We start from the raw sequence: 26,964 nt of genomic DNA, 5'->3' as shown, positions 1-26,964 counted from the left end.
TGAGGGACTGTGTCATATTTTGCACCTTTGCACCGGTACTTGGGTATTAAAAATGTCCCGCCTCACAATATCCAGCAATTAAATGAGCAATGTGGACAAGAGAAACGTGTCATTAAAGTGCAACGACTCCTTCCAGTTGCTGGCATGGACACCAATCTCCCAGGGGTCCAACGGCTAACGGCAATTTAAAAAGAAGAAGTGAGAATCACTTAATTAACACTGAATTTCATCTTTATAATCATATCATGGATCATGATAAAGTTCAGGTGAACCTACTGTCATCAGTGGTTGCATTTTGAGTGCTTCCAATTTTGAGAGATTATTGGAGAACAGACAAAAATGGTTTGGACTTTACTTTGTGGCCAGGAATGGCTGATGCTTGACTCATGAGGACTTGGGCAGCTGTCGAGCTGAAACGTGTGTGAATTGCGAACCTATCGGTAGATGTACCAGCTAGAGAGAGTCAATGCTGACATTGAACCAAGCGTTCATAATAAACAAGGGGTTAGTTCACTCCCTGTGTTACATTTTATTGATCCCGTTGATAATGAAAAAGTCATGACGTGCACAGTGCCTGTTTTTTATTGTTTTTTTTTTACAATGGTTAAAAACTCAAAATTCTAAATATAGACATGTTGTACATTGGAAAACAGTGCTGTAATTGACAGAAAATTCAATGTACCAGAGTTTCATTCTGTTCACGATTTTTTTTTTTGGCGTGAAATTAAAAAACGATAGTAAAAAAATAGTAATAAAAAATGTGTGGACATTTCATTTTAATATGGCCTGGCGATGCAAGTTAATATCTAATGCAGTGTTGACATCTTTGGAGATACAAATTTATATTGTAAGTAGGGTTTTGCATTTCATGTACCACACCTTATCTTAGAAAGATATCTGAATCCTGATGCTTGTACATGTACATGTATAAAGTGGCAAAGTCTAAGAGGCAGAACAACCACAAATACACACAAGGGGGATCCAGAACCATTTTTTTTTCAAAACGGAAAAAGAGATTCAGTGTACTAATTATAATAATAAAGAACATTTGTAAAGCCCCGGTATCTGCCTAAAAAGGCGCTCATGGCGCTTGAGGAGAAAGTCAAGTTAGGATTGTGTGTTGTGAGAGTAAGCTTGTTTGTACAGGTGAGATTTTATGTTTGCTGTAAATGTTGTGATTGATGGAGATGATTTGATAGCCAGAGGGAGTTGGTTCCACACTCGGGCTGATGCTGCGGCAAAGGATCTGTCACCCCAAAGAGAGGATGTCCTAGGCTCATGAAGCATCATGAGCTCACTGGAGCGGAGTCCGGTGCGTGCTGTTGGGTACGGATGGATGAGATCGATGAGATACTCCGGGGCATTGTTGTGGAGAAGTTTGTAAATGAATAGGTCAAGTTTGTATTTGATTCTGTATGATACTGGAAGCCAGTGCAGATCTGCTAATACAGGAGTGATGTGAGAATGTTTACTAGTGAGAGAGATTAGTCTGGCACTGATGTTTTGTAGTCGCTGCAAACGGTTTAGTTGATTTAGGTTAATGCCATACAACAGTGAATTGCCCATGTCGATTTTGGATGTGATGAAAGCGTGAACAAGTATTTCAGTTGTGTGTTTGAATCAAAGATAATGCCGAGATTTCTGACTTGATTAGATGATAAGATGGTCGAATCACCAACCCTTATGGATGGAACATGAACTTTACACAATTGCTGCTTTGAATCTATGATGATAAATACGTGTAGTATCATGCGCTATTTCCACATTGTAACAGGTATGTGTGGCTGATGGCTTGCGAGGGAGATACCGGTTCACAATGTTTTAGCTTATTTCGGGAAATAAAAATGACTACACTATGCGTGACAAAATATTGCATAAAATCTCCAATACCACAAACGATAATTTCAGGAAACATCTATTTACAAAGAATTTTAATACTAGATGTAAAAGCTTTAAAAAAGTTGTTTTCCTTGAAGCACTGACTGTTATATGTCATTATCTTTTCTTTCCTTTTGCAAGCCTCAGCAAAGTTATTCGGAAACGGCTTCACATTGAGTAACAAAGGGGCTAAAAGGTTTTTGCATTGCCTACCTGATGATGATGCCGTTCTCTATGGAGAAGCTGTCCGTAGGTAGGCCGGCGATGTTCCACTGCCTGATCTGGACCTGCTCTCCCAGGGTGGAACTGAGTGAGAACTCAGGCGAGCAGGGGATGCCCATCTGACAGACTTCATCAAACCAGCTCTTGATCTGGTCCTGAAGACAGAGATTAAGAGAGAGAGACAAAAAAAGTCAAGTTCCTGCCTTTTCTTCAGTCAGAATTTGCCAATAAGTCAAGTAGGGGTGGAACACTACATATGTGTGGTAATCGCAAAAGGCTAATGTCGCGATATGGTAGGCTGATATGAAAATTTGTCTGGCGATACTTGGTTATGAATGAACTATAGTAACAGAAAAGACTATCGCGGGCATTGGAAGTCTGAATTTGTAAAAAACATGTCTTGAAACTGTGAACAAAATCTTTTAAAAATGTACCCCAAAGGAAAGACTTCAGATAAAAAAAACTGCTGATCAGTCTACGCTATATGTACATTTCAGTGTACATTAATTCTGTGGAATCTCTTTTAAAATTTTTGGAATCGGGGAATTGCTCTTTCTTAACAAGGATTTCTAAAGGGTATCACTGCATGGTTGCACTTTCCCTAATAAAGGATGTTCCATACTGCTTGTGTTTATATTTTATGAAGTTCATTAAAGTTGGCGTATACATGCTTTTTGGGTGTAGCACCTGGAATTGATAATTTTCTAGCATTACATTAGTTATGAGCTTTCCAATGCGACATCGCATGAAAAAAATCAGCCCACGACCCATCATCAATTAATTAATTTTAACTTTTAAATTAAGAGCAGGACGCTCCTATCTCGTTCTGAATAGTGTGTGCAATTTCTGAACTGGAACGCGTCATTTAAAACCACTTTTTAAAACTGTATAAAGGCCTGCAAAAATAAACAAGCAAATTCATTTGTTGCAGGACATTATGTTCCTTTAAATTTCATTCGAAAAAGAAAACTGAAATTCTGAAAAAGCATGTACCGGGGTTATAATATACCGACTTTAACATATGATAATTGCAACAATCGCCACCTCAAATGTGAATATCATGCAAATAAAATAATCCACTGCTAAATTGTACACTTCACAAGCGAGCTTATCGGCTTCTGTTATACATGTATGGTACTTCAGTCTTAATTTCTGTTCTTTCAGGGGTTTATTTATCGTCGGATCATGATGTGCCAACTCCCGAACCAGACCGGTTTGGTAATCGGTGGCACGATCATTACACTTGAATTCATGCGTGTCAATGTTAACAATGATTGATTGCATACATTCACTTCAGATCTGGAGGGGCTTCTAAACACAGACACACACATGGGGGGGGGGGATGGGGGTGGGGGGGTGGGGATCCTATGATGCCTTTGGGTCTACATGGTCTGACCAGCCCGAAGGGATGGCTCTTGATAAAGTAGGCAGCTGCACGTTATCTCCCGCTAATAAAGAGTGTCCGTGGAGGACTGAGTAAACACGGTTCGCCGCACAGATGAACTTTCAATCAATCCCCCATCAACGCAACGCCCTTGTTTTCAAAGGATTCGGCAGATCGAGACAGAGTAGGTGCATTAGAGGGACAACCCCGAAACAGCGGATGTAGCAAAGGCAAAAGTAAACACTTCCATTCTTGGTTTTACCGCCGATCCACCTCAGCGGCTCAAATGATCAATTTTACTGGCTTGTTTTTTAAGAACAGCTGAAACCCAAAGCCCGAAACTCAGTTCACTTACTGGGCCTGCTTGCATGGTTCTATAATTTAGAGAACACTTTTAACCTGATCACGCAACATGCATGACATGATGGTAAAGACCCTAGCTATCACTGCTATTTAATGTTTTAAAGATGCTATCCTTTCAAACTTGTTTATTAAAGACCGAAGCATTAACACAATCCATTATTCAAGAAGCTATAATGGGCTGATGCGCTGATGCAAACAAGCTGACTACCAGTAGGAAGAGGAGGTGCATGGACTCGACATAAAATTTTGAGATACTCGACCACTTTTTTTCAGATACTTGACGATATTTTTATATACTCTACAATACCACTTGAGATGCAAAAGAGCTACGAAAGTGTTGCTCAAATTCCATTTTTTTTCAATAATGAATTTACAAAAATTTACACATTTTAAATTTATGAGCCTGACTTCATTCTGACAACTGATTGGTACACAAAACTGTACAGTTTTCAAAAAATCAACAAAAGATGCCAAAATTAACTTGTAATAATAATAATAACAATGTGTAACTTATTTACAAAGCGCTCGTATCCACCAGTATTGGTGCCCAAGTCAAGGAGCAATCATAAACTTGTGTCACCTGGTAATTTTTGCAATTTCAGAATGTGTTGGAATAATCCAACTGCATCATGCCAAGTTTTACGTTTGATAAAAAACTGGCTAATTGCAGAGAAAACAAAAACATTTCTTGCTGCCTTATATGGATGCCTGTTAGGGCTGTCCATTTTCGAGTAATTCAGTATTCAATTATTCGAAACTGTGTTTGACCGAATATTCAAAATTCATTGATCAAGTTTTACTGGCACTACATGTAGCTGCACCTGCGTGCCGAGCAGGTCAAAAGATGCAGTAAGCACATTGTATTTTTAACTGTTTAAGGCTTCAACCTGTTTAAAAGATGGGAACAATGAACCACCGTCACCAAAAAAGTTACCGTCAACCAAAAGTGGTATTTGACAATAAAGTGCCCCAACTTTACGATGAAAATAACATAACAGATGTGTGTGTACATGCATGTTTTTTTTGGTCTTCGAATAGTCAAACCGACAAAAAAACATTCCAATAATCAGTTAAAAATTGATTTTTTGAATATTTCGTGCATTCAGGACAGCCCTAATGCATTTGACAAACTGAACCACAAAGGAACAAAAGAGATGACACTGCAATTTGTAATCAGCCATAAGTTTGTGCACTGCATCCTCTTGCCTTTTGTTTGATTTCAAACAGGTTGATCAAGTGTTTTACAGCAAAGGCAAACAAGTTGGGAGAAACAAAATAAAACGTCTTCCCTGCAATCAGTGATTGCAAAAAAAAAAAAAACCAATGGCAGTCGATCAATCATGCTTTAGGCTTGACCACTTCGGCCACACCATGCTGATTAAACAAGACGTATTTCCGATGTGAGGTCGAACACAAAAGGACAGGATCAAGTGCAATTTACTTGAGTTAAACAGACCGTGCTTCAGACAAAAGAAATTAAACCTGGACCTTTTAACTTAACGAAACCAACGGAAAATGATCTTTGTATCCGGCGTTTCTGCATTAGGGCCATTTCAATCTTTGATGCAGTGGTTGTTGATAAACAAGGGTTGTAAATCAGGGGGATATACATGTACATGTATCCCCCCTCCACATTTTGACTGGGGAGGGATGGGCTATTGAATCATCCTTCCACTTTTCCGTGATGAGAAACCAAAAAAGTGCAGATTTCGAGTATTTTTCTAACTTCCCAACAATCAAAATGTATTCAATAGCATTAACAAATGGAGAAAAAATGCAAAAGCTTAAAATGCGCTGTTTTGAGGGAAGTGTGAATATACATAACGATGTACATCTGTATCATGCACAGCGCTCCCTATTGTAATGAGGTGTCCAGCCTGGAAATTTCGATGGCCGGCAAATTGTTAGATTCTGGTCATCCCCCATTCGCCCCCCCCCCCAATCGCCGTCATAGATTTACACCAAGTTGATAAAAGTAAAAAATCTGCCCTGGAAACTGTTCATCTAAAGTACGAGAATTTTCACCATGTGAAGTGTTTTTTTTCCGAGTTGCATCAAAATTGTCACGTTATTTATCAAATTTTACTCGCTCTCAAATTACATTTTAGGTCCATAATTTGATACATTCTAGTTCTCCTTCTGCGTCCCAACAAAACCTAAAAAAAAGAGAAGGCTTTTTAAACACATTCTAGGTGAGTCTAGACATTTTCGTTCAATCTCTGACACCTTGATTTTTATTTGATTACTTTTCCCTCCCTTTTCATTGAATAGGCCTATAAGTTGAAGTTTGCTCATGTCTAATGCATGTCTAGTTCCATGTACATGAACCCCTCTGTACAATTAGATTTGTGGCTTCAGGCATTGAAATTCAAATGTCAGAATGTAATTCTGATTTTGTTCAAGTTTTGTTCATTCAGTAACAATCTAAACGTCAAAGAAATTGTCAGTACCTTGTAATTATTCACAACCACATGCAGCCACGTATCACCCAGAATACTCTACATGCAAATAAGGATTGTAATCCAAGATGCACTTGGTATTTTACCATATAGATACCGGTACAAATTAAGGTTTTTTTTCCAAAACGTGATATACATGTACGCCATTTACATGTACGTCCCTTTTAGTATTCTGCCTTCTCCTGGCTCCCCAAAGTCAATTTCGACAGCTTTCATACACAACTTGAAAATACAATAACGTGAAATATGAAGCTTATATATATAAAAAGATGTTACATTGTTTTTAATTTTTTTAAGTTTCACAACTGCGTAAATTGTTCACTTTTTTTTCAAATGGATATTCATGTATCACATTTTGGAAATACAAATGCAAACTCTTCAAATTTCTAAATGCCAAGCCAACGCTTGGTCTGACAGCCAAAATTGATGGACAAAGCAAACAAGTGCTATGCAGCCTTTTCGTATGTACACGGTATTATGTGTTGTGTTTATATACACGTAAGCCTGTAAAAATCTTAGAGTTGTGGGCTTGCTCTTGAAAATATCAACATTTACTCCTTCCAGTGCAACTATACAATATCTTGTTTTCCAACATGATTTCTGCCAAAGGGTATGAATTTTTGACAAAAGATTCAACTTTAAAGAAGACAACAAATATAATGGTTCTCTTTAAGTCTGGTCACATGAATAGATTTAATCAAAGCATTCAAGAAAATTAATACAACTTTTTATTCACTTATTTCAGAGACAACTTCTGCAAAAGTGAACTGTGGAAACAGGTCAGTATAAATGTACATACATGTACATGTACAATGTGTTTAAAGGGAATATACATCATTTGCTTTTACTGTAATTTTCAAAAATTGGATGGAATTGGGGGGTTGGAAATACATAGCAAATATAGTTACACTGACTTTTTTGAGGTTTTGGGTTCGAAAATGCTATAAAAACCAAGAAAAACAATCATTTTCCTGTAGTCTGGTTCCCTGACTCCATATAAGAAGAAACAGAGCAGTTTACATACATTGGGGAATTGTAAGGTCAGGGAACCAGTCCAGCTGGCTCGTACCCGTTCATAGGTTTGTAATCGATTGCAAACAAGTGCGATGGTCAATTGGGGCCAGTATTTGAAAAAAAGCCAGTTTTTTCCAACGCTGATCGGCCGATCAGCGTTGGAAAATTAATACAAAAATACCACTTTTCTTGAAAATGACAGTATACCAGGTGCCATGATTTTACAGGATGCTTTACACTGTCATTCACTAACAGTCCAGCAAGGTATTTCAAAATGATTTTGGAGTTTTATTTTTTGATGTTTGCAAATGTTGTATTTTCCCTTTAAGAATTGGCCTTGCTCTATTTTGTAAACAGTAAGTTCCTTGGGAATCATTACAGTTATCAAATCAGCAAATTTCAAGTGAATAAATTGAACAATTGTGGCAAAATAAATATTTTTTTTGGAAAGCTGATTCACTGAACTACTGTTTATTCTTGACATTTTTACATACATGTATATATACATGTGAACAAGGATTTTTTCCTCCAAAATCACAATTTTGTTTTAACAAGGCACTTTTCACATATGGGCCATTCTCCCATAATGTGTGTGAAATCTGAAAGCTTTATGAAATTAATTTGCATCTATTATTTGTTCGTGAAAAATTTCATTAATGTAGCATACAGACAACGACAGAGGACATCTAAATATAATAGTTATTTATTATAATAGTTTTCAAATTTATCTGAAAGTTTCATTTAACTGGGAAAAAACCTGCACGGTATACAATATGTGTGATATATTACGTTCACTTTCCAGAGAATGACCCATGGGTACATACACATGGGTACTTTCCCAGAATCAACCAATTTTGGTTTCTTTGTGAATTTCTTGATCGTTAATGTTCAGATTATCACACAGATTATAACAATGTCAACAGTGACATGCTTTTACAAATGTATCTCCTTGACTACATTTTGACATGGCAAACTGGCCAAAGTTTTAGCTCATTGGTGCTGACATATAGATGGAGTATGAGTCAAGACTTTAGCTAAGTACATGTACACAGATATTGCATATTGTGCTAGCAATTACATGTACAAGTTGTGCTCAATTCTTGATACAGATTTCACATATATATATATCTAACTCAGAAAATTGGTATGTTTAATGAAATTCCCAGATACTGGTACTCTAAATGCTTATATTATAATAAGGGAATAAATGTGTGCTCCGGAGGTTTTTATCACTCTGTTTAAGACCGCTTAGAGTCTGGGTGCTGATAATTACCCGAGCCGGAGGGGAAGTTAATTATCAGCACCCAGACTCTAAGCGGTCTTAAACAGAGTAATGAATACCGACCGAGCACATACATGTATTTATTCCCATTCATAAATACCTTTTCGGTAAAAAAAATCAAATAATTTGTTCAAAAAAATCCCGATTTTGTTCAACAAGTTCACTTCATGCTTTTTGAAACATCCCTCTAGCAAAATAATGGAGTGTTTAGCTGGTGAGTAAGATGTAAACAACCCTTTTATGGAGATTGACGCGCGCGTAGCATGTTCTGCGCGATGTCGCGCAGAACGCACCTAGGGCATTGCGTTTTGAATTTAGAACTATAAAATTCTGACTCGCTGGTAGTGTTGCGCATGCCTACGTGAGGATTGTGAACGTTCAACCAATAAAACAGTAAGAGGCACTGGATTTTTAGGAGTCCACATTTTATTGTGACACTGGAAAAGTGTTTAAGACCAGCTAGCCATGGCTTTATCATCCGTTTAAGACCGGCCACGTGACGGGCTCTCGACCAATAGGAATAGCTAAACTGTCTGAGGTATTTATGAATAGTCATTTACAAATGTGCATACAAATATTGTACACATGTTCTTGCATGGTGAAAGCCATTTATAAGAAAGTGCGTCAAATCCAATTTTCTCAACTCAGTTGAATTTTACTCATGCCTTTGGAATTTACAATAAACGTGTTAGAAACCTTTTAGAACGTTCTGACCCTATAACATGGCAATTTACTGTTCTGACCCTAGCAGGATATTTCTATAACATGGCAATTTACTTACATTTACAAATTACGGTACAGTTTGGTGTCAAATATTTTACACTTTCCTACCGGTAATTTGTCCTTCTTGTAAACCCCAAAATAAGCTCTAGCTCTGACAATCATGATCAGTATTTACTTACCAAGTTCATACCATCCCTAGCGCTAGCATGCTAGGGTTGGTACCAACAATTTCATTTAACCAACTCTATTTGAAATAGAGTTGTTAATTTTTCTTGTTATTCAAACTCTATTTGAAATGAAGTTGACAACGATGCAGCAACTCTATTTGAATTAGAACAACTAGTGAACACTACTTGTGTACAGTGCTACGCAGCACCCATTTTGTCTAATAGTAATACCGGTAGGTTACTTTCAAAAGAGAAAGGGCAAATTTCAGATAATGACACAATTGTTTTGTGCTGATTCATATACCAAATACATTTGACTTTTTTGTTTCAATTTACAAAATCACTGGCTACTAATTAGTAAACAGGCTTGCCCTAGGATGAATGGCAAGTAGAAATACCCTCCTTGACAAATATTACAATTTTGAACCATGAATCATGTTATAGAATAAGTAACGAACCTTACCTCAACAACTCCACGCCTTAATTTCTGATAAAACTCAAACAAATGGGGTACGTGTATGGTGCAGTATATGTACCAATTTCAACAAGACAAATTTCATACATTAATGTGATATATTCAGGCAGCGCTCAAATTCATGGCTGACTTTCATGTCTGTCAACCATGCTTGTCCCAAAGTTCTCGCTGGCAGATGCCCCTCTGGGCCGACGGGAACGACACTTCCGCCACGGCCAGAGTAGGATACGCCTGAATACCTTGCGGAACTTGCGTGTCCGGAAGGCGTAGATGTAAGGGTTTATTCCGGAGGACAGCCAGATGAGGAGGTTTGTGACCTCATGGATTATCGGGGGAACAGTCTGCTGACCGTCAGCGAAGATGACAATGCAGTTTGGGAACCAGCAAATCATGAATACCAGGAAGAGGAGGAGTAGCTTCTTGGTCAGCGTCACCTCCTGGGGGCTGAGGGAGATGACATGCCGGTCATTGACCGTGCCGTTGATGGACTGCAGCGCCTTGACCGTACGCTTGCTCTTGGCAACAGTGTGGAAGGTCAGCAGGTAGAAGGTGGGGATGATGCCCACATTGATGGTCATGCACAGCAGGAACAGGATCAGCGGGTACCACCAATCACTGCGGTCGCAGATCACAAACGTGCAGTGGCTGTTGATGAAGCTGAACCCGACGGTCCCGATGCTCGACCACAGCGGGATGAAAAGGATTGTCAGTGACAAAGCCAGAAATGCGATCAGGTAGACCACGACGAATTTGGCCTTGAAGTAACGGGCAAATACTTGCTTTGGTTTTGTCACAATCAGGTAGCGTGTCCCGGCGAGAAAGGTCAGTGTTATTTCAGACGTGGCCAGGCAGAAGATGGTTAAGTACCCTATGGCTGTGCAAACCATGTCCTCGTAAGGCCACTCTCCTTTGACCAGTGTGAATATGAAAATCGGAACAAGCACTCCTGTGTTGACCAGATCTACGCAGGCCAGTACAAGAATGAAATAGTTGGCCGTTGTGCACAGGCTCGGCGTTATGGCCATAGCAGCAATGATGAGAGAATTCCCAAACACCCCGGCGCAAACCACGATAGAGAGGATGATTATCTGCACGATGGCTTGTGCTCCTGAGGGGCCACTATCCGACCGGCAAAAAGGGGCAGCAGGAGAAAGACTACCGGCAAATGTTGTGTTGAACGCTGTAATTTCGACAGCCATGCTGACTCAAGTCTTGTACAATGCTGTAAGGCACTCAATGGGCTGCAATCTGGATTACAGAGTATAGCTGCTTGCTACCGGGGTCCATATCCACACAGTGTTGCTATACAGCCAAGTCTGGCGTGACTTAAACCATCTTCAGAATCTTAGCGCATCTTTGGAGCCCGTCAGGGACAAAGTACAACTGCGACCGTGGCGTGATGTGTACAAGTAGGGTGTGTAAATACCACTACAGACTGCAAAGGCTGAGCTCACAGAACTGAAGTACCGACTTCAAAAAAACCAAGGCCATGCATCACTCCTGATCTTCCCAGAAGATAGAAAACAAGTCCAGCTGATCAGGAAACTGCAGGTCACTCGGCATAACTGGAATGCGAGTACACTCTAAACTACAACCGAGTTCAAGAGTTTTGCTCCTAACCCAAGCATAAACTGCCAATGAAGATAAAACTGTTGTCCTGCCAAAGTTGTTTCCATGGCCAAGTTCCAACTCACCGTTGGAGTTTAAAAACAGTACTTATTTTTTTCCTATGCCGCATCCACACTCAATCACTTCCAGTATCACAATAAAATTTCATTGGGGCGTTAGATTGTTAAATTTCACACGTGATTAAAAACTGGTTTGATGAGTTCAACCGTGCAGCATTCCTGTTTGAATGAAGCGTTTCTAAGCGCGCCACAAAAAAGGGCTTATTTTTCATCAGATTACCAAACAACAAGAACTGACACTGATTGAAAAGTCCACTTTGCTATTGGAGGCACAAACAAGGTACGGCCGACAGTTGGTCTCATCCTGTCTAATTGTGAGGGTGACAGATAGCGCACAGTCATTAGACGTACACGTATGTGCTATCCATTTACCGCAGTGCACTGAGCACAGAGATGGTGAATGGGCTGAAGTAATGGTAGAGACTAGAGTGTGTATTGCACATGCTCAGAGTAATACGTTTACTAGCACACAGCCTAATCAATGGAAATATGTCACTGAGGTGGCACAGCACATTGTCAGTTGGGTGACCAAATTTGATTGTTACATACAGTAAGCACTGTCTGGCAGTAACTTCAAGATTGTACACTATGGTGCACATGTACGTGTTCATTTAGCATTTAGGCTCAAGAGTTCTTCAGAACAAAACTTAATTCTGCCGGTCTACAGATGTGATCAATGGAAGAAATTATCCCTCTGTACTTCCTCCCTTATGAATACAATGTATTCCAGAAAATTAACTTCGATTGGGGAATTTTCAGCACGCAGTGTTCACAGTGCAATGTGTATCCAGCTTTACTCCAGAATTTTTAGTCCATCACGTAGTATATCCTGATCAAACACGGTCTGACATCGACTGGTAATATCCTCCAGAGAACCTCTCCTGTAAAATTTCCTTGCAAACAAAGAGCATTTCCCCTGGCCCTGTTGTTAATTACTCATTTCTGGTCACACAGGCACGGCGCGTCGAGTGCAAGCAACTCTAGGGCAACGGTTACTTTTCCAGAATCAACCGATGCTCATTTCTTTGAACGTTGATGTTGAGATTATCACATAGATTACATCTCTTGTTGTTAACAGTGACATTATACTGCTTTTATCTCCTTGACTACATCTCATCACGGCAAACTGGTTAAAGTTTTGGCTCATACGCTGACATGAGGGTGGAGTATGAGTCAACATTGTAGCTACATGTATTGACTTTATGTACACATATATTGATAATTGCCGGCCATTAAGTTGTCTTCAATTCAGGATGCTAGATTTCAAACATAAAATCTAATTCAGGATGTTGGAATATTAAAAATGTCTTCAAAAGCACACAACTTATATCACTGCACTGGGTGACTTTGCAATAGCCAGCTGTTATCTAAGTCCAAAAAAAAAAAAAATCAATTGTTTGTTTTTGCTTTTGTTTGTTGGTGTTTTTTGTTTTGCTTGTTCGCATTGACATGACATAAGGGCCATCTTCAAACGTTAAAATTCAACCATTTAGCATCACATCCTGGTGCAAGCCATTATTATCCCATCCCATTAAGATTAAGTATACACTCACTGATACTTCCATGAAGGGGCAATACAAGAAATTAACAGTCCATTAAGACCAAATTGCAATTTACACGTATCACACTTGACTGTGTCCATGAAAATGATCACTTAAATGCACCTGTATTAAGCCTCTGTCATGGCAACAGATTCTAATTTTGCAAGAAGACTCTTTGAATAATGGATTAGTTTTGACCACATGTATAAGTAACTCATGTTTGTCCTTGGGCTGCAGTTTCTTTCTTTCTTTTTTTTTTACATGCAAGTGACTTAACCAATACGGTCCGCTCAATAATTAACATTCCATGTAAACAGCTCAGATACAAAGTGTGTATGGAAAACATACAGTCAATTTGTACCAACTTCTGTAGTGAAACATAATTCAAAATATTCAAAAAGAAAAAGAATCTTTGGCAAATATAAACAAGTGCATTTGATAGATATATGGAGGGACAGATCAAGGTTAGTTTGGAAGGGAAAGGGTGCAACTCCCCCCCCCCCTCTCAATGTGTAAGGACTATGTTCTAATTTCACGTTACATGTAAATGTAAAAAGCCTCCATCCTTTCTCAAACACTACCTTTTTATAAAAAAAAAACCGACCTAAATTAGTCGAAATGGCAAAACTGTTATTCATTTGCACACGGTTGGCACAGTCACTGTTTGTATTGATCTTTAATTAGTTTGTTTGAAAGCAGCTCAACTGCAATTGTGATCAATTTTAATTGCATATTAATTGGGGCTTTCCAACATCATTCATGGCCTGCATGATGACTAAAGAAACACAAAGAGTGCCTGCTGTTCAAGGTACATACATGTGGCACATGATTCACTGATGTACGGTTCATATGTTGCCTTTTTCAAAATCAGAGATGACATTCGCCAGCACAGATACAAATAACTGGCAGGGTGAGTCCTTATCTCTCCATTTGTATCTGGAACGTTACACAAAATTAATGCACCCCATTAATTCAGATCAAAAGTGGTGTATTCCAAACGTCAATTGATTTCGAGAAGTTCAAGTGGGCAAGCTGGTGCATTAATAAAAAACAAAATGCGAGCTGCATGTGGCACATGAACGATTGGCGATATTGATGTTACCAAGACAATTCAGTGCCATATATATTCATTTAATTAAACAGGATGGATACTTGCTCCGTTGGCCTACTTGCATCCCAAATGCGACGCCTCGGGGGATGAAGTCTTCTCATCGCAACATGATCTAGAACACCTCTCGGATAATGAGTCTTTCAATTGGATGAGGCACATATGGGTAGATTTGGAATTTAGCACACTTTGGTTTCACTGTATTTGATACGAAGCCCTTTTTTCAAGGATAAAAAGAAACAATCCTTTAAAGGGATGTATGGTTTTGCATCATGATGACGTGTTGCTATAAAACCAAAAACAGTCTTTGGAAACTTTCACTTGGATTAAGTGGAATGAGTTAGAAAGTTGCTGATACATAACAAAAGCCATAATGTGTTTTTCAATGACTGTATATTGCAATAATTATGAGATTGCAAATGTACATGAGGTTTAAATTCCTACTGTGATTGAAGCACTTTGTCATAAATATGTGCGTTTGTGTGCTAGCAGTGAAGGGTTTAAATCTCAGTGAGAACTTTTTTATTTTGCCCAAATTTACAAATGTATATACTTCCTTACTTTCACTGTTTTAAATCAAATCCTTCTTTTTATTAAAGTAGATGTGATTTTTTCTTTCTTTCTGATTCATTGCTCTGGAGGATTGTTTTTAAAGGGAAGTGATGTCTAAAAACCACTTGGTAAACAACTGACACATGCGCAATAGTCAACTTACACTTACAACTTATAGTAAAAATACCAACAGAATATACCGTTAATCAGTGACACTGCATTCTGTGGTAAAAGATGCAGGGTTTAAATCAAATTCACAAGATTGACTTATTTCTCTCTACGTGCTCATCCTCCGTGCTTCACAAGCACTGAGTGTTCTATACAGTGGTAATACAATTTTGGTGATTGAGAAAATCCACCGTCTTTTTGAAATATCCACCGTTGATGACATTTCCAGAGCACAGTGTGTTTTCTTCCGGAATATTTTAGAAAAGCTCTTCATCTTATTTAAAAGTCACGTCAGCTTTCTAATGAAGGAATGGTACACCGAGTTCATATATTTAGTTATGCAATGTTGCAATGTTGTTGACTGTAGCTCAGCTCAATCAATGCAAGTGAAATCTGTTACCTAGTTACAGTGATGATAAACAATGTGAAACCCAAAGCCACAGACTAGCACCTGTGTGACTGGTGGTGAACCAAAAACAACACAGTCGCCGAGGACTCAGAAATAAATGCAGGTGGGCAACTCCATGAGAATGTGGACAAGGCTGAAAAATGAAAATTTATGAAATCTTCAAAGTTACAAGCACCATGACCTGAAAAAAGATATCACATCAAAGGGGACAAGACCTTTCATTTGAACATGACAGCGAGATGGTTAAGTGTATTCGTTTGTCCAAAAAAACCTGGTATTTTGCCTAAAATTATTGATTTCAGGTAGTCATTTTGAAACCTTTTTTTTTACATGCAAAAATGAAAGTGTTATTGTGAGTTTCTGTTTTCAAGGAAGAGAAAAGGGTTTAAATTCTATGCAAAAAGAGGTTGTTTTTTTAGTTTCTTAAATGTTTAAACTTGTACCAAAGATGGGCGGACAAACTGTAACATGAGTTACTGTAACGTGAGTTACCGAAATATGTCCCTACAGAGATTTTATGATTATTTGTTAATAATAAAAGGTAGAATATGACTGTAATATAAATACCTTAATGAGGGCACTAAAAAGATTAGTTTTCCATCAGTGCACAGTATGATGAAAACTTTCAAATGCAAGGTGTTTAATTTTTTTTCCCATGTCCTTTTTCTGTAATGTTACTTACAAATAAAAAAACTTATTGCCAAACCAATAAGTTCATTTTGTCGGCCCTTTTTTGTTGCACTTCATCAAGCTTTACCACAACTACAAGTACGAAAAGGACCCTGTATACCGCTAATGTCCCCATTTACCTAACAGCTTTACTTTGGTGTTTTTGTCTTGTTGTCATTTCGGGAGGACGAGTGGACAATAAACCAGACTAGATTGTGAAGGGGGGGGGGGGGGGAGGGATTATCACGCCACCGTTATAAATGGCTTCTCATCAGGAGTACCAGCCGGTGCTATTTACTGGCATCAGAGTTCACGGCGGAATAGTAAGTGGCTCTAATCGTCTTTACCTTGGCATCAGGTTGCCTGGCAACCTCATCTTATCAATTTTTTCTTTCATATCCTTCTAGCAATTTAACTTATTTGTGCAATGTTTGATTAGGGGGCATTTGTAAGGGAGAGGGGGCAGTTTTATGCCGAGTGCTGACATTTAATCTGCAGACTATACATGTAGCTTCACAGAAAATGTAGGTAACTCAGAAAGGGCAATGCCAAAAACAGATCCGATGTGTCTTTTTTAGCAAGTGATGATTACATTTGTATAACAGCAATGGATGCAAATAAAATATTACTGTGTTGTTTCAAAAATCAACACCTCCAAAGCACAATTTTCTTCCAAATTTTTTTTTCTTTTTTTTTTAATTCAACATGATTTTTTGAAAATCTTAATATTGATTTTTTTTTTCAGTTTCATATGATAACAAAAAGGGCCCTCATATTCTTAATGTTTGATTTTTTTCCGATGAGAAACATTTCCATGAACTTTTTATATTTTGTAAATTCAGTTTACATACTTGTACGTATTCCTATTGGTTGAGAGCCTGTCAATTTGGTGACTTTAACCTTCTGATAAACACTCCTCAGTGTTTAAATAGTGGTGTTTTAAAACTTTTTTCATGAGACCCAACACTCCAGGCCAAATGCCCCCCAGTGTGAGCAGTACACGCTGTGCGCATGGCTGCAATCAGATGCTATAGAATTAACAACTGATATGATCTCCATATAAGGAGATGACGAGCACGCCACAAAGACACCATCTGTACATGTACCACAGAAATGGTCCATAGAGTAAAATGACAAAACAAAACTAGATTTATGTTTCAGGACAAATACAGGGCTGTTTCGGCAATTGTTTTGGTGACATCTGGCATACATGTAACAAGTAGAAGTTCCATCCAAAAAGGATGTGTAGTTCTGTAGATAGTGGGATATGTACAATTGAAGGTGTCATTAGTACGTGACTACATTCTCATAGGGCTTCCAATTATGCATCTTCAGTGACTTCACATGTCATGTGGCGATGTCATCATGACGTCACTTCAATTTTCATCTATAAGACATCCCGGTTTATGTACGTATGTACCGGTACATACCAAGTTACATTCAAATTGAAACTGTAGCCCTGTTAATATAGGCCGTAGAAAAAATGCACCTTTATTTTGACGTCATACATGACATGTGATGACATCATCATGATGTCACTTCATAACAAATCCTGGTCTAGGTACATACCAAGTTTCAACCCACTCGGAACTGTAGTTCTGTAGATAGGCCTATAGGCCTTCAAATCATGCATCTTTAATATGAGGCTCCATGACAGATGATGACGTCATCATGATGTCATTTCAATTCTTAACGAAAACAAAGGCTATTTTGACAAGTTGCCGAAACAGCCAAAAAAAGTTATTTATATGGATGCAGATAAAAGTGTGATGTATGGAGCAGTTTTAAATATGATCTTTAAAACCGGTTAGGGCTTGGTCGCCTTCGGCTTCAGCAAATATCATTCATAACGGCTCCATCATGCCATTATCCCCATGTTAAGGCCTTTAAAAGACCGTGCAAGAACTACATCTTATTCTGTCAATATGGCCTATCCCACTGCCTATTAGGATAAACCAATCACCAGTGTATTACTTGTCGTTAACTCATCTCAATGACTTTATTACTGAATAATTGAGACGTATTTCATGATGCTGTTTACAGAATGAGGCATTTACGACCTTGATAGCATTAACCAGCTGCTGGATTCCTAGGGTTGAGGAGGGAAACGCTATTCTAAACAGGGCAACGGGAACGTAATAATGGTTTTGATAATACTAATAACATGGAAAATTGCATCTTTATTGTATTTAGGGGCAGGGTATGGTGGGGTAGGAGTGGCTATTACACCCCCGGGAAGGACAATAGAGGAAAATGACAGAAATAAAAGTCCAGTCAATGTTCTTACATACCCGGTACGACCATAAAGATCCTTTGAAAAATGTCATGTACATGTAATACATGTACTCTGTACAAAAGTAATACCATATATCATTCAAACCTGAGTGATAAATGCCTACTGTGCTTCCCCCGAAAGGCGTGTGTGTTCGTTAAATCAAGATTTATGAATCCAATCTGGTTTGCAGCAGGCATACGATGCACTTGTATACTGAATACAAACTTGTACATGTATGTCTGTGAATTTGGTTTTAAAACAAATTTTTTAGACTTGGCAGATATGTGTACATTTGTGACATGATCTGTCAAAATCAGGCACATTTGGAAAATGGCAAAATTTTGAGTTAGTTCAACAGTAGTGAAATATTGACCTTGATCTTTCAAAGGCCGCTTTTTTTTTTTTTAATTTGGATATATGCCAAAGCAAAGTTATGAAATTTTGAAATCATACTGTCCAAAATGTCAAAAATGAGAAATAGGCCTTTGTCGAAATTTCAGTGTGTCACTTTTACAGAACAGTTTAAACATTCGTAGCATCACAAGTTAAACAATTCTCAAACTTGTTGCAATTTCGTTGCAGCTGTTTCTGCATTCGTACCACTGCCCAAATATGCCTGGTTTTGACATACCACGTCATATTTGAGCCTTTCAAATTTCCGTTTTCCCAGCAGGAAAATAAAAACCTTTCTTGACATCACTCACTTCCTTAAAAAAAAGAGAAATTAAACACACCCCCTCCTCCCCAAAAGACAAAAAACACCAAACAAACCCTAGAATTGAACAGTGCCAACTATATTCAGGTAACTATACACTTGAGCTAATCTTGACAATTTTCACGAAATGTGTTCATACATACTATAGTATGGAAATTTAACTTCACTGGAACATTTTTGCGATTGATAGTGGGGCCATGAAACAGTCCCTCAACATTGCTTGGAAAATGGTGAACAGTATGGTGCACACATGCTTATGATTACATTTACTAATACAACTTTAAATTACGTACATTAGTTACGAATATGCCACTGCACAGGCCATTTAAAGGTATAGTCCATCCTTTGTAATTTGTACATTTTGTTCGTTTGAAGCAACAAAAGTGCTCAATTTCTGAAGAAGGATGCTGAACAACCAATCTGATGAAGTTTCAGCTAAGCTTCAGCTGCATTTTTCGAGAAAAACAACATTCTAGGATCTCGATTTCAAATCAAAAGTTGCTGAATCATGTTTTGAATTGGGCCTGAATTCAGCGTCCGAGACACGTTCTCACTGAGCCGATTGCAGCTATGCGATGTCGCGCACCGATCCGACGAATTATAGCAACCGCGCGCATGTGTGCGTCGTGCCAATGTTTGCGCGCGCTTCGCCGAATTATAGCAAACGAACTACTAGTTTGAATTTCCTACGGTGCGTCTTAAGAAGCACCGTTCGAAAGGCCTTCTTTCATTGATTTCTGCAAAATGCCAGCTTGCCATAAAGAATAATTTCACAGGGAGTTTAGTCCCCTTACTATCTTTCAACCAAGTATGTTTTTCAACAATAATTACGCCAGTCACTTTTTGGATAGCTGCAAATGATGGACTCGGGCTTTAACATGTTTAATATTTGCGGCACTGACACACGCTGTGTAGTTGATTGATGTACCGTGTACAGACGTGTACAGGTACACACAACTCCCACACAAAAGAAAACAGGACTGATACACAGCGGTGACAAAAAGACACTTTCCTACATTGTGAAGTGAGTCCTGCTTATTTGGACATGAAGCCTTCCTTGACTGCCGACTGCAATTTACAACACTCAAATGCCAGTTTCTTACACAGGAAGACGTCTGGACATTGTTAATAAATTACATCGTGTGAACTTGGAGTGTTCCACTGACTCCAGTTTGAAAGCACAGGCAGCACATGATGTGAGGTACTGAAGTCTAGATGGCTAGATATACAGTCCATGGTACGGATTAGAATGGACAATGCATAATGAGGACTTTATGTGCAAATTTTTTTTGAAAGTCGGCAATACACAGATACATGTACACGCATACAGAATATACTGAACGAGTCTTGGGAATAAAGTAAACATCATTTTTTTAACACAAAGATTGAAAACAGTGTAAAAGTACAAAATCGCCATTTAATTTTTTTTTGATTGAATTTAATTTTTGTCATGATCACGAAAACCCCCAAATCTTAATATATTTTTGAAGATCCCACAAAATGTTGATAGTGGGAACATGTACTAACATGACAGTTTACCGAAGAATCAAATCTGGAGCAGTTATGTACCGATATGTAAATCTGTGCCAAGGAGTGGGGGATGATCATGAACAACCCTGAAATCTGTGACCTGGAGTGTAAAATCTTAGTGCTTTGAATCTACTAATATGATGACATTTGACGAAGAATGCGGAGTGCGTCAGCAGCAATGCTTTCCCAAAAAAGGTAATAAGCTGCAAGCCAATAATTGTATTGTTTGCCGAGGCACTACAAACACAAGAGTGCAATTATAGGCTGCCATCAGATGCAAAGTGACGCACATTTGCACACTGGGTGGTTGGCACCGAGCCCAAATTGCAAACAGGGGGAAGATTACCGTCACTGATTTGTCCACCTTGGTTAATACAACCAATCCCCCCCCCCCAATGATGCATCAGTCCCTGAGTTACTATTTAACCATGTTTGACAACCTGCTTTGCTGTAAGAGCAAGCTTGCCTACTTGAAAGTGGTCATTTGACAACCCAAAAGCCATCTGTCATCACATGTAGACAGTATTTCTCCCAAACAAATTTGGGACTTTTTTGGACCTCTCTGCCTTAAGGCCAAAAAAAGAAGTCTCCGGTTTCTGGTATGGAGCTTACCCAAAAAGTGGTGCGGCGATGCGGCTTTTTTTTTTTTTACCTGATTTTTTTTGCTTCAAATGTCGGCTGATGACTGCAAATGGTGCCCGACTAAACTAAGTGCAAATGTATGGGAGTCCAGAGAGGCCACATAAAGCTTATTCTCGACCATAACCCAATCTAAAAACACCTTAAAATTGTGCAGCAGCAGAATTCCAGTCAAACCAGTGAGTTTGGCGGTTTTGAGACATCATCTTTCATTGAAAAAAAAACTTTTTCATTTTGCCGACGCGCATGGCTACGACGACGCGCGCGCATACCAGAAACCGGAGACTTTTTTGGGGGGCCTAAATGAGGCTTTTTTCTTGAAGGATAAAATGTGGAAGGTGAAAAAATTGCACGTACATTGCAGATGTCGAAATACGTGTAACTGTTGAACAGCCTTGAGATAAAAATATAAGTCATTTTTTAATGGTCACTTTTGATCAGTTCCGTGAAAATGCGATTCAAAATTTCTAACGATGAAAATTCATTTTATCGCATGAATGCGATGAAGTACATTCACTGTACTCCAAATGGGGATGGGGGCATTCTACTTTTGGTGGCAAGAAATACTTTTAATCTAAGGGCTGGAGCGCTACGTGATTGACCTTGGCGCCATGCCAAGTAAGTTTGCGCAATCCATAAGATTGGCCTGTCTTTCGGCTTTGCTCAGTTTGTTGAGGGTCAATTTGACCAAACAGTAGTCACTATAATAGTGGAAAGATTGCGTTATCGAGTGCCAAAAATGGGAAAAAAGTAACATCATTAAATGCAGCTTAGATCCGAAACAACACCTGATTTTAGACGTGTGCCACGGTATAACTGTGGCTTGTTTGTAAATCCACTGTTTATAGTATTTTCATTACAAAAGCATTATGGGCAAACATCAAACAAACAACACACTTGGAATGTCAATACATTTTCTGGTAAAACCATCGATTCTCGTGTGGCATTATTTATCATCAGATAAAAAGTGCTTTTCTTCGCATCATTACCCGTGATTGATGTGCCTGTCCATTGCTGTATCAACGTCAACTTCCCGTGCAGCATATTCATAATTAATGTGCACAGCCACGCTAGGCAGTAAAAGACACCCTACATTAGAGTTGTAATGAGTCACTGATTTTTGTGACTCGAGTTGAGTCGAGTCATTTTAAAGAAGTCACTCGAGTCGAGTAGAGTCATTAGGTCGCCGTGTCGAGTCAAGTCAAATATTTAGCTTGAGTTAATTCGAGTCACGAATATTTGTACACTATATACCAACATTTATAAAAGGAGGGCATAAATTTAGCCGGCGTTCAAATCCAAGATCTTTTTAAGTATAGTATTTTGTGCATTCTAGAACCATGAGGTGGGAGTCTGTGACACATTGTATAACAAGCAGCTGCTGTATCACACTGTATTCGCAAAGTGATGTGAACATAAATTTTGCACTGTAAGTCATTGCAAATACTTTTCGCAAAGTTTTGCTTTTATTTTTGGGACTCCAGTCTTATTGGCCTTTGCTCGAGTCGAGTCGAGTCTTCTGATGAGGGACTCGAGTCGAGTCCATTGCTCGCAGTGACTCGAGTCGAGTCGAGTCATTTTCCCATAGGGACCCGAGTCGAGTCAAGTCACCAAAAATTGTGACTCGAGTCGGACTCAAGTCCAGTCATTGACTCGAGTCATCACAACTCTGCCCTACATTGTAAACCACCTAGTGTGTGTAAAAACTGAATCAGGCCTCATATTCACAAAATGCAGGAATTATTTGGTAATCACTTACAACAGAGGGATTTAACTAACCTGTCTGTAGGCTGAAGTGAAGGCACCTAGGTAGGCCACCAGGCCAGAGGAAATGAGGACGTCACCCGTCAAGTTGATGTACAGCTCACCAAGGTCTGCCGCCGATTTACGCCATCTACGAAAAAGAAAGAAAAAAAAAAGATTTGGAAATATTCAAATTTACACCCGATTTATCAATTTTGTGTGCGTGAATTTTATTGAGCCATATCAGGGGTCATTATGTTCTCTGTGACCTAAAGCTTTAGACCTGATGCTATAGACAATGCCACAGATTGGGAAATAGCCAAAAACTTTAATCAATTGTTTGTGTTGGTTGTTTGATTACATTTTTGTGTCAGATTAACCGAAAACCAGTGTGAAAATGAAGGCTTCCTTGTAGAAGGTGTAAATTCTCAAGCTAAAACCCAAACAAATTCCATACAGGAAACACTTTCTAATGTGGGATAGGTTAGCACATGCACAAATTAAATCAGCCGTTCAATAAATCACAACACCAAAAAAGGAGCAAAAAGAGGCGGTCTCGTTGCCTGTATTCAAACGTCTCCTTAAGACATACTTGTTCCAAGTCCAGTCGTAATCGTGTTGTGTCTGTTTCTCTTTCTGTTATTTTGTTGTTGTGGATGTGTGTTAAGCGCTTTGCTCTTTGTAAAGCGCTATATAAATACTTTGTATTATTATTAAAGTTGAATAAAAAGAATATTTAAATACTTGCAGGCCTTGTTATATTAATAACCCACCTGTCTTTCTCACCACCAAGCCCACCGATCAGCTGCTCAGCACGGTCCAGCTTCTTAGAGCACAGGTCTACCTGGTTCTCCAGGTCAATCTTCTTCTTCTTGTTGGCTTCCAGTTTGTCTTCAAGCTTCTTGAGTTTGTCCTGGACCTCTCGCAGCACAGCTCGTTTCTTCTCCAGGCCTCCCATGGCAACGCTCAGCTCTGCCTCGGCTGCCTTGAGGGCCTCCTTCTTGGGCGCCACAACCTTGGCCACTCTGTTGGTTGGAGGAAAAAATTGATTTTCTATACAAGGGATTCAGTATGCAAAGTTTGAATTGAAAAACGTAATTATTTGTAAAGGTTGAAATAAAGTAAGGTACAAGACCATCCTCCATCGGTTGTTTTTAATTTTGCTGCTTTGTTGTTTTTGGTAACTTTTAATGTTTTATTTGGAAATTTCTCCGTACATTTGTACACTGCACATATGGTACTAACAGCCTGATATCACTGTTGATATTAAACCATTCATCATATTAAAGTTACATTGTACATGTTTTGGAGATGTCCATGGCAGGGCCCAATTTTATAGCGCTGCTTAACAGCCGACTTTGTGCATACAGAGCCCCCATCTATTTCATAGAGACTGTTAAGGAGTAAGCACAGCAAAAGCACGCTTAACCCCAGAGGAAAAATTTGCTTAAATCAGTGACGTAACAATAGAATCTCCATGCACGCGCAACCGTTAGCACATTCACGGCATGAAATAGTGCTTAAGCAGCAGCATGATTTTCTGCTATAGTAAGCACAACTTTTACTGTTAAGCAGTGCTTTGAAATTGGGCCCTGATTAGAAGCAAACGCAGGGAGGAATACCTTAAGTCAGATCTTAAGTCAGATCGTTGAGAAATAACAACGAACTATCAGCCGGCACACTCAAACCACATTTCAAGATGAACCCACTGAGCCATCACCAAAGTGACAATGTGAGCATTTATCTCTGTATGGGCTCCTTGACCAAGTACCCCGTCAACAGTTAAAAAAAAAGGAGAGTTGGGTGAGCCCACTGGGAGAGACATTCAAAACTCCCTGCAGATAACCCTGACGCATGACGTGAAAACGCTACAGGTTTGTGCTAGTGATGGGATGAATATCCAGATTTTAAAAAATTCGGTTTGAATTCCACTCTTCGGTGTGGATTTTGGAAACCAAATGTTCAAAACCAACCTTACCTTAAAAAAAAAATAAGGCCTCCATTTTTGGTGTGACACAGGCTAAAAAAACCAAACTGGAACATGCCCTAATTTCCTCTATGGGCTCCGTGCACCGAAAAAGAGGGCGCCCTTTTACCTAGCAATGACATCCCATGGGAGGGACATTTCGCTGGTTGACACGCACCGTTGCTTGTGTGTGACGCACGTACACCAGCGAATTTGTACTATGTACACACAGTGGCCGCGCTTCGCGGCAAATGAATTGCAGTCAGGCAAGATAGCGTCGGTCGGTCACCCCCAACTGTACTTTCTTTGCCGGTGAGGGGGTACTTGTGAACGGAGCGGATAGTCTCTGCTTGTACATGTAACTGCATTCACTCGCTAGTGGTGTTCTCGGTCCAGGAATAGCCTGCCCATTTGACTGATCAGAGAGTTCCCACCCAGTTTTTCACCATTCCAGCACTGGAGGGCATTGCATATTGTTGAATTTTAACTAGTTGAATGGGAACTTCCGGGACATGAAATTACCGTTATTTGGTTTGAAAAAATTAGGATAACCAGATTTTGAAATCTCTGATATTTCCCACCGATAGTGTGTGCACATTCAGGATAAAATTAGTGCATACTTTGCACCATGCGCACAGGAACCAGTACATGTTGTGTCCCCTCAATGGGACTCTCGGAAGTAATCATACAGCGCCCTCTATCGTTCATGCACAGAGTCCATAGGGTTATAGCTCCAATACTTACTTATCATATGACTCCATGGCCCGGACCCACTTACACAGACCCTCAGCAGCCGTGGAAGCGTTTCGGATCTTCTCAGGAACAAAGTCCGGATTGGTGACGTACTTGGTCCGAATCACCTTGATGATGTTAGGTGCAATGTTGTCCTGAAAAAAACCACCAAAATCTCATTTCGTTGATACTCTATTGTCTAATATTTGTTTTTTGTTTCCGTATGTTATTTTATTCCTGTACCACTTTTACATCCTTTAACAAGTCATTCTAAGATAATTCCTTTGATCAAAATTTTCTTGTTCAGATTTGCATTTTTTTTGTGTTTCATTCTTTTGATGCCTATTTAATTAATATTGTATTCATAATGAAGTTTATGAATACAATACGTTTTGATTTTGTTATTTACTTCTGCATAAAAACATTGTTGCTCTTTGCTTACTCTAAATATAAAAATCTCTTTATCATGAACAAACACACATCATCACATATTTTTTTATCAGACACAAGAAGTGAAAACCACAGATGTTATTATTATTATTTGTTTAATCAAATGAGAAGGGGGATTTGTTTGAAGCAATAGATCTAAAAATCACATGTCTTTCTTTAAAAAGAAAATAACTTTTTCAAGTCTACAATTCTTTTATTGCAGATGTGGCAATGAATACGAAAAGATTCAACGTTTAATCCATATTTTCTAGACAATCAATGTGGCCACGACATCCACTGTTTAAAAAAAAAAACACTCCCGCCCATTTGCAACCACCTCACTGAACACTGAAAAGATGCCACGTTTAATTCATGTGTTTCTAAATAATCAATTCGGCCGCAACATCCACTGCTGAAAAAAAAAATATTCCCGCTCATTTACAATCACCTCACTGAACACAGTAAAGTGTTACCTAGGGAACAGTGGGAAAACAACTAGTCTTGTTTCCAGATTGTTTTTTCCTTATTCACACTACAAGAAGATATTATTCAATCACCTCCCAACAACCAAAATAAGCAATGCAGTTTATGAAATCTAGGCTTCGTTTCCCTCTACGACTTTGCCTCTGGCATAGGATTTAAATGGTACTATGTTCAAAAGCAATGAAAATACACCAGATATTGACTTTTAGTGATATGGCAATATGAAAAAAAAAAAATCCCGTCCGTTTGCAGTCACCTCACTAAACACAGAAGGTATCACCTAGAGAACAGTGGGAAAATAACTAGTCTTGTTTCCAGATTGTTTTTTCCTTATTCACACTACAAGAGGA

General features: G+C 38.9%; 2 protein-coding genes across 8 annotated transcripts in view; both read right to left on the bottom strand.

Moving 5' to 3' along the window:
- Positions 1–26,964, bottom strand: part of LOC119740448 (dynein heavy chain 7, axonemal-like) — a 100,328-nt gene that overhangs the window by 29,250 nt on the left and 44,114 nt on the right. For all 7 annotated transcript variants that reach the window (XM_038215764.1, XM_038215765.1, XM_038215767.1 and 4 more), the window contains 4 exons: positions 25,715–25,857; positions 23,778–24,029; positions 23,041–23,155; positions 2,092–2,255 (listed from right to left, as the gene is read on the bottom strand). In XM_038215764.1, coding sequence (XP_038071692.1) covers positions 2,092–2,255; positions 23,041–23,155; positions 23,778–24,029; positions 25,715–25,857 — 674 coding nt within the window. The remainder of the gene's footprint in view (positions 1–2,091; positions 2,256–23,040; positions 23,156–23,777; positions 24,030–25,714; positions 25,858–26,964) is intronic.
- Positions 9,138–13,421, bottom strand: LOC119740450 (beta-4C adrenergic receptor-like). Its single transcript, XM_038215771.1, has one exon. It carries the CDS (start codon positions 11,164–11,166, stop codon positions 10,087–10,089), a length of 1,080 nt encoding a protein of 359 aa, XP_038071699.1. The 5' UTR covers positions 11,167–13,421; the 3' UTR covers positions 9,138–10,086.

This window comes from Patiria miniata, unplaced genomic scaffold (genome assembly GCF_015706575.1).
Source record: "Patiria miniata isolate m_02_andy unplaced genomic scaffold, ASM1570657v1 HiC_scaffold_5, whole genome shotgun sequence".
NCBI lineage: Eukaryota > Metazoa > Echinodermata > Asteroidea > Valvatida > Asterinidae > Patiria > Patiria miniata.
The sequence above is the reverse complement of the archived record's forward strand: the minus strand, read 5'-3'. Positions and strand labels throughout refer to the sequence as shown.